This window comes from Humulus lupulus, chromosome 7 (assembly GCF_963169125.1).
Source record: "Humulus lupulus chromosome 7, drHumLupu1.1, whole genome shotgun sequence".
Taxonomy (NCBI): Eukaryota; Viridiplantae; Streptophyta; class Magnoliopsida; order Rosales; family Cannabaceae; genus Humulus; species Humulus lupulus.
Window position 1 is genome coordinate 34183035 of NC_084799.1, and position 8905 is coordinate 34191939.

At 35.2% G+C, this 8905-nt stretch overlaps 2 protein-coding genes across 7 annotated transcripts; both read left to right on the forward strand.

The window, feature by feature from the left end:
• The first annotated feature begins 290 nt into the window (after positions 1 to 290).
• Positions 291 to 3684, forward strand: LOC133791137 (tropinone reductase homolog At2g29260, chloroplastic-like). Of its 2 annotated transcripts, none has more exons than XM_062229049.1 (5): positions 291 to 681; positions 766 to 973; positions 2337 to 2553; positions 2640 to 2746; positions 3145 to 3684. In XM_062229049.1, the coding sequence occupies exons 1-5, from the start codon at positions 371 to 373 to the stop codon at positions 3331 to 3333; spliced, it is 1032 nt and encodes a 343-aa protein (XP_062085033.1). In that variant the 5' UTR covers positions 291 to 370; the 3' UTR covers positions 3334 to 3684. The 2 variants fall into 2 exon arrangements, with proteins under 2 accessions (XP_062085033.1, XP_062085034.1); XM_062229050.1 differs by lacking the exon at positions 766 to 973 and adding an exon at positions 2230 to 2260.
• Positions 3313 to 5862, forward strand: LOC133791138 (tropinone reductase homolog At1g07440-like). Of its 5 annotated transcripts, none has more exons than XR_009874131.1 (5): positions 4120 to 4246; positions 4367 to 4574; positions 5006 to 5224; positions 5317 to 5423; positions 5584 to 5862. XR_009874131.1 is itself a non-coding variant. In XM_062229052.1 (4 exons), exons 1-4 carry the CDS (start codon positions 4152 to 4154, stop codon positions 5323 to 5325), a joined length of 531 nt encoding a protein of 176 aa, XP_062085036.1. In that variant the 5' UTR covers positions 4120 to 4151; the 3' UTR covers positions 5326 to 5862. The 5 variants fall into 5 exon arrangements, 3 of the variants coding, with proteins under 3 accessions (XP_062085037.1, XP_062085036.1, XP_062085035.1); XR_009874132.1 differs by having other exon boundaries at positions 5589 to 5862; XM_062229052.1 differs by having other exon boundaries at positions 5317 to 5862.
• The last annotated feature ends 3043 nt before the right edge of the window (positions 5863 to 8905 follow it).

Below are 8905 nucleotides of genomic sequence, written 5' to 3' on the forward strand. Positions count from 1 at the left end.
GTAAAAAGATGATTATGTGATAAGTTGTAATATGAGAAAGTTGAATATAAAATCTCTTAACAAATTTGTGAGGTTATAGAATTTGTTAAAAAAAAATTGTTTAGGAATTATGAAATAATTAGTTAAGTTATGTTTAATTAGAAATAAATAGATTTGTTTCAATAATTAAAAGAATAACTTTGTAAAAATAATTTTTTTGCTAAATTTGTTGTAAAAATATTCTTTTAGTCATATAGGCATAAAATGAAATAACCGCTATTAATTTCGCTTGTCATTTAATCAAGCTCGTCTCCGTAGACAGAGGTCACAGCCACAATAGAAGAAAACAGGTGCAGAAACGCTCATTAGTTAGTCTTCACACTTCAGTCAAATGTCTCAACTACTAAGGCCACCACCTTCTCTTTCTTCTTCCTCCTCGTACTTCTCAACCCTCACAACTTCTCCTCCTTGTTCTTCCACCCGAAGCTACACCATATTTAACTCAACCCTCCCTTTCTTTAAGCTCCGAACCTCACCACTCACCCACTTTCACTTCTCTCCCAGCGATCCACTCCATTCTTTAACACCCATTCGAAGTCAAAGCATGTCGCATTCAAGCAGCAACGCTGTGCTAGAGGACAACACCAGATGGTCACTTCGCGGAATGACAGCTCTCGTCACCGGTGGTACTCGCGGGATCGGGTACAATACAAACTCAAACACTTCTTTTTGTATGAAAGGTAAAGAAAAATATTGAGACGGATATGGAATTGGGTATTCTTTTAGGCATGCTATCGTGGAGGAATTGCTGGGACTCGGGGCGAAAGTTCATACCTGTTGTCGGAATGCCGAGGAACTTAATAGTTGCTTGATGGGTTGGAAAAAATTGGGGTTTGAGGTTAGTGGGTCAGTTTGCGATGTGTCAAAAAGGGCTCAGAGAGAGGAGCTAATGGAGATTGTGTCCTCTGTGTTTGATGGGAAGCTCAACATTCTTGTATGGTTCTCTATTTTCTTTTTTCTTTTTTTATCAAGAAGAAAATGAACTTCATTGAACAAATGAACAATACAATTGAGAGCCAAAGACTCAAAAACAGGCAAGCTATAGAGCCGGCTACAAACCAGCACAGCCACTCAACTAATTACATTGGAGGTTCCGAATGTACAATTGTTCTTGGACAGAAATCTGCCTAGTGTTAACTAAGTAAAGCCTATATTTAATTATGTACTTAACTTCCTTAACTAGGCTCACTGCAGGCAAGGAATAACCATCATAAAAACACCTGTTTCTGTTCCTCCAGATGCTGTAAATAACAGCTGCCATAACCATATTCAAGATAGCAGCCATTACGCCATTCCGATCTCTAGCCAACCAAACAAGCCAGCCATGAAAATCAACAGGCCAAGCTTTGAACCCCAGCCAGTCAAAGATGATATTAATAAACTGTCTAGAGAGGAAGCAATCAAAAAAGAGATGAGGATGGCTCTCTTGATGACTCTCGCAGACAGGACAAACCAAAGTGGTCACTGGAACATGCATTCGGCTAAGATTATCTCTAGTTAAGAGCTGAGAGTTGACCACCTGCCAAAGCAAAAATCTGCGTTTAGGAAGAATTAGTTTACTCCAAACAGCCTGATAATAGTCTACCCTTTGCTGGCGTAAAAGACTATTGTACAGTTTAGAAGGCTGAAATTTCCCATGCAAACCAGCAATGAGAATAGCAGCAGGGCTATATCTTTCTTTTAGATGGCAAAGCTTCCTCCAATACCAGCTACAATCTGACTTCAGAGTATAGTTCCAGAAATTTACACCTTTCAGATAAGTGGAATTGATCCATTTTATCAGGTTTTTCAGATATGGCCCAGACATATTTGGCTAAAATAGCTCGATTCCAACTAGCTCCATCTCTAAAACCAAGACCACCATAGGCTTTAGGAAGGCATACCTTCTGCCAAGAAGGAATATGCAGCTTACTCCTATGCCCAGAAATAGCCCAAAGAAAACTTCTACACAGCTTTTCTATCTCCTTGACTATACTTTGAGGCAAAACAAAGATGTTCATCCAATGATTATCTCTATTTTCTTATATTAGTAATTTTTATGATTATTTTGACACTAGACTAAAATGTTTGGGCTGCTTAGTATAAGTGCATTAATGTAAAAACTTGTACTTGTAAATACATCACTTTTTTAGACTGCTAATTTAGACTATTGATACAGAGAGTAATGTCAGCTTGTTTTATTTCTGTCAGGTCAGCACCTGCTCCTCCTGAGCTTTTCTGGGTAAAAATACACTGGTTAAATAAAATCTTTTTCCCAGTTCTTCTTCTAATATAGGCACTATTACTTCTATTTGCAGATAAACAATGTGGGAACAAATATAAGGAAACCAATGGTGGAGTTCACGGCTGAAGAATTTTCCACTCTCATGGCAACAAATTTCGAATCAGTTTTCCATTTGTGCCAGCTTACTCATCCACTACTTAAAGCATCTGGGAAGGGAAGTGTTGTGTTCATGTCTTCTGTGTCCGGATTTGTGTCACTGAAGTCCATGTCCGTTCAGGGATCAACCAAAGGTGCTAACTTGTTGAATTTATATGTGCTGTCATCTAGAATAGTTCATAACTAAGCTGTAACCAATCTGTTCTTTTTTCATTCTTAGGGGCGATCAATCAACTTACCAGAAATTTGGCCTGTGAGTGGGCAAAAGACAACATAAGAATTAATTCTGTAGCACCTTGGTACATCAAAACCTCAATGGTGAAACAGGTATTTTTATTCACCCTGCTAATGTGATCTTTATTTCTGAACTAAAAATGTTTAGAGTTGATGATTTGGTAATTTTGTTGCTTGCTGCAACGTTTCGTGCTAACCAATTAAAGATTTTGCTTCATAAGAAAAGTAAAGCTTCTCTTACCTCATCTTCAAACACCTTTACCTTATTGAACTCCAGCCGTTCAGAATTCTAAAGTTAGAATTAGTTGATACTCAGAACATGCTGATTTTTTTAATCAAACTACACAATACCAAAACATAAATTTTACCATCTTATCTGCCATGGTGGAGCAGTAGACTGGAGTTTCTGTCAACTGTTACCGTTTAAAACATTGCAAGTTCTTGGTTAGGAATCTTCAAAAGATTTACTCTTGAACTTTGCATTTTCATAGGTACTCAGCAACGAAGAATACTTAGAAGAAGTGTATGCAAGAACTCCTCTAAGGCGACTTGGAAATCCAGAAGAGGTGTCTTCTGTGGTGGCATTCCTTTGCTTACCTGCATCTTCCTACATTACTGGGCAAGTTATTTGTGTAGATGGGGGAATGTCCATTAACGGTTTTTACCCAAGCCATGACTAGAGGCCCTGAAATTACAGGCGTTTTTGTGCTCAATCTTTCTGTTCTCTCTTTCTCCCTCTCCAAAAATCCAACAGGCAACAAATGTAGTTGAGAGTTCAACGATGGAAGGTGTTAGGTATGAGTTTGAGAAAGATTTTTTTATTTTGCCTAAAGAGACTTTTGTTGGCTCCGGGCTGGTCGATTTAGTTAGTGGAATAATAATAATAGGTTGTTTATGGAAAGAAAGAATTTCAATTTTTGCAGCCAAGTAAAAAATTTCATTTGACTCAAGGTTCACCTTGTACATTCTATTTAGTCCGAGCACATGGCTAAACCTTAATGATAAAATATTAGTGATCTCTGTTTTTTAAATTCTGATGAAAGCCATTATGTCATATCATTGATACTCTCTCAGGCTTGAATAGTAAAATGGTGAAACATGAAAGGTTGAAGTATGCTATTAGCATTAGGTTTGACGAATGGCAATGAACAAATGTATTGTTTTCATTGGTCATACGTACGCAGATTTGGTGGATGAATTTGAGAGTGGGAACATCAGAAAATTAAAAAATCATCCAGTTTCTAGAGCAAAGAAAATAGACCTAACTCCACCAAAATAAATATCAACATTTTTTGTTCGACTTTTCATATCTGACCCACTTCCAACCATTCTCTGAAGACAAACATTGAATTCAGCCTCCCAAGCTCCTTTACTAGAACTTTGATCTCTTGTCATTGTCTATTACTTATATACTAACCGACCCAAAGGAATCTAGTCATTATAACCTACTCGAAGCGCAGGAATTAGGAGTTTAATAGGAAAATACTTTCTGGAAAGAATGGCTGCTCACACAAATACTCAATACAGCAGAGAGCAAAGATGGTCTCTCCATGGAATGACTGCTCTTGTTACTGGTGGAACCAAAGGAATAGGGTAGTCTTTTTCTTCTTTTTGTTACTTTAGTCACGTTTCAATTTGATAACCTTAGGCTTAACTTGTCAAAAATACATTGGGATGTTTTGTAAAATTTGTTATATTTCTGTGACTATTTAGGTATGCTATCGTGGAAGAATTGGCAGGACTTGGGGCAACTGTGTATACATGCTCCAGAAATGAAGTCCAACTTAATGAGTGCTTGCATGAGTGGGAGAAGAAGGGATTTCAAGTCTCTGGTTCTGTTTGCGATGTAGCCTCTGAAACAGATCGAAACGAGCTAGCAAACAAAGTTTCTTCTTTCTTCGATGGAAAACTTAACATCCTAGTAAGTTCTCTTTGTTCCTTATCGAATCACATCATCATGTTTTTCGATCCTTATTACACACATATTAGTTTTATATTTTAGAAAATAAATGTTTCTTTTATTTCATAGCACGTGTACCGTGATCCCTTATTTCAGATCACACATAGAAACAAAGAAAGAGAATAATAGCTAAGATACTTGGTTTGAATCTCAATGTGAGAATCTTAACTCCAAGGCATGACCTCTTACACCCTAGTTCAATTTAGAGCTTTCCTAGTACCCTAGAAACTTAATCTTAAACAGAGTGATTATATAAAACACTAATTCTAGGAGAGGCAAGTAGTAACACCAAACAAGCTGCAGTCTTGTTTGATCCAAGACTGATATATCAGAAATAACTTGCCCAAGTCATTTACTAATGATGAATATTTATATATATATCTTGATTTTAGATAAACAATGTAGGAACCAACATATGGAAACCGACTGTGGAATACACAACTGGAGATTTCTCATTTCTGATGAAAACAAATCTTGAATCTGCTTACCATATGTGCCAACTTGCTCATCCTCTTCTGAAAGCTTCTGGGGCAGCAAACATCGTCTTTATCTCCTCTGTCGCAGGAGTGGTATTACTAGACACTGGATCCATTTATGCTGCTACCAAAGATGTAAATTGCTATTAACTTTCCTAGCTAGTACGCGTAAATGTATTTCCATATTTCTACCTTATTACTTTGCTCAATGATTTTGAATGTTGCAGCTGCTATGAATCAATTGGCAAGAAGTTTGGCATGTGAATGGGCAAAGTATAACATAAGATGTAACAGTGTTGTGCCTTGAGTTACCAGAACCCCTCAAATTGAACCTGTAATATTCCTCTCCTAGTCTTTCAAAATGGAATTCTGCAGTTACTATATGTGGTTTTTTTCTCCAATATTCTTGGTCTTCCATTATAGTATCTCAATGATGAAAAACTAATGGTGCCTGCCATGTGTGTGACACCCATTGGACGTATTGCGGAACCAAGTGAAGTTTCTTCGTTGGTGGCATTCCTGTACCTGCCAGCAGCTTCTTATATAAGTGGTCAGGCTATATGTGTTGATGGAGCATTTACAGTGAATGGTTTGCTCCTTAACCCAGTTGCACAAGCAAGGCTCAAAAGTACACTGATTGCATACTCCATCTCACTATCAATGTATTTTATTCTCTTTTTGGTTCATGGTGGTAATGTATTTTATAGTAAATGGGGCTTGGAGGGGAATGACCGCAAATAATAAGATGGAGGAATAAATTCTTCTTAGCAATATGGCAAATCTTTAACCTAATATGCACGTATGGTGCATTAAAATCAACATAAATTAATACTAAATATTTAGGGAATATATATATAGGACAAATCTCATATAGGGCCTTCATTTTAAGCTTTACCGGTGAGGTTTTTCAGTGTTCTCGACCCGTGAATAGTTTTCGATGCAATTTTTTTTATGACGGTATATTGTAGCTATTTAGAACATTCTGCAAATTTTCAGAAAATTTCGAATAGTTTACAGTACCGAAAACTAGGTTCAAACATGTTGTTTTTCACTCGCGTAAAAAAAATTAGTCACGTGTGCAACATGTTTGAACTTATTGTTCGGTACTGTAAATTATTTGGAATTTTCTGAAAATTTACAGGATGTTCTAAATAGTTACAATATACAGTCATAAAAAAAAATTGCGCCGAAAACTGTTCACAGGTCGAGAACACTGAGAGCTCCACCGGTATGATTTAAAGTGAAGCTGCTATGGGAGAATTGTCATATATATATATATACTAGATATAAGCAACATGCAATATGCACGTTTATTTATATTAATGTCATATAAATTTTGAAATAAATATCTTATTTTAATTAAATCATTTATTTATTTTTATTTAAGTTTATGTTTGTTTTAGTTTTTGAATTTGGGAGTGAGAATAAAAGATTATATATTTAATGTAATATTATATGTGTATTTTAAATTTAAGTTTCTTGCTAGTTTTTTTTAAATAAAAATTTGTTGCTAATTCACAATAGATTATATTATATGTTTAATACCATATTATTCTAATAAGTGAGTTTAAATTTTATTTAAGTTATACAATGTATGATTTTATTATTTTTAAATAATTATCATTGTATAATATCTCAAAAATATCATATTTTAATTTGTTTAATTATTTATTATTTTTAAATAATTATCATTGTAAAATATCTCAAAAATATCATATTTAAAAAATTTTAATTATTTATTTTATTTAAGTTTAAGTGTTTACAAACTACTGTTAAATATAAGAATATTCTGTTAAATATAAGAATATTCTGTTAAAATTAACATTAAAAAAGTAAAAAACCGTTAAAACCAAGAATTTCCGTTATCTACACACTTATTATATAGAAGAGATATATTAATATATGTATAGGGAGCTATCGTAGGGACGTTTTCTATTTTCAGTATTTGAAGAATTATAACCCAATTTTTTTTTTGTATTATAGGGTACATGATAGTTATAATAAACATTCTACCAATTTTTTAAAATTTTTGAATAATTTCCAGTGCCGAAATGAGAGGTTGTAGAGTCTCAGAATATTTACTTAGCTAGCTAGATAGTAGTATGTTAGATTTCATGGATTTTGGTTCAAGTCGGGACTTAGTTGGAAACTTATAGCAACAGTTACGAAGTTTATAAGTTTAACCTATAGTTTAAGAATATTAATTATAACATAAGGTTTGATTAATATTGTTGTTCCTAGAAATATATTTATTATAACATAAGGTTTAGATAGAACCATTAAGAGCATGACATTTGTCATAATCATGTTTATTTAAGGATTTAATTATAGTTTAAATAAAAGAAAGTTCTAGAAACTCTAGAATCTTCCAGAACCATTAAGAGCACGACACTTGTCATAATCATGTTTAAAGATTTAAGTTTAAATAAAAGAAATATCTAGAAACTCTAGAACCTTCCAGAACCATTAAGAGCATGACACTTGTCATAATTATGTTTATTTAAGGATTTAATTATTTTTTTAATAGGATAGTTTCACTCCTCAAACTCTATAAATAGGACCTAGTGCTCAGCCATTTTCTTCATTCTTCAAGCATTTGATCAGAACCTTCAAGTTGCTAAAATTTCTATAGAGAGATACACTTGGGTTTTGGGATAAAAGCTTTATTATCTTAAACTTTATAAACACTTGGGTAGTGAGATAAAGTGTGTTTTTGATATTGAAGTGTAGATCGGTTCTAGTACATCCAAGGTAATACTTGTTACACCCAGATTTCGAGACTTTAGGTTGTGACCTCGAAAGCTGGATTCGTCAGGTGTGAGCTCGCGATAGCTAAAATACATGTTCGTAATCTAGACGCAAAATCCTCAAAGCAGGTGGCAACCTCGAAGATAGGTAGCCTCGAAGTCCTTATAAGCTCGAAAAACATAACATCGGAGTATATCCATTGTCGAGTAGCCTCGGATCAAGTGGCTCGAGCTTGGCATGGGTGTGAGCTCAGAATAAGGCATCCTTGGTGATATTTACCCACTCTGAGCTGGTCTTGGGGAATGTAATACAACTCGTAATTTACTCAGAGACCTAGACTGGCATGATGCTGATTGCTGATATCGAACGGCTTAGTGAGTCACCTGAGGAGACGCAGTCCATGCATTCAAGAGATATTTATTGTTGTAACTTCCCTACAATAAAGGGATATTAACTAGTTGGTTGTACGCCCCCTGGTCTTCAGGGGACGTTTCCTTGCATATAGGAGTTACAAACTTTAAAGTAATTAAATTTATTAATGTACAGAATAACTTCCCGAAACGTGTGGGATTGTATTATGAGATTTCCTCTATAAATAGAGAGGTCATGTACCTTTGTAAAGGAACCAAAATTTTGTGATCTTGAAAGAATTTCTGGAGAATTCATCCCTGAAGAATTTCCAGAAATTTCCTAAGTCCTAATAATAAAGACTCGTGGACTAGGCAGAGTTAACTGCTGAACCACGTAAAAAACTCTCATTGTTTTACTGTGTTATTCTTGCCATAGTTTTACTGTTTACGTGCTCTACATTTTAAGTTGACGAAAAACGACGTCAACAGTTTGGTGCTTTCATTGAGAGCCTTAAGCAGTACGATCCCTGAATAGCTATGTCCGTGAATGATCAAAATATTCTTGAAGAAAACTATCCACGACGCCTTGGGAAGCAGCCAATGGTAAATCCGGAAAACGAAGAGAGAAGTGAGTCCTCCGACTCTCGAGGACCTCCAGCACCTCCGGCCCCAAGGGATGATGAGGACATGTACTATAATCCTGAACGGTACATCCCCA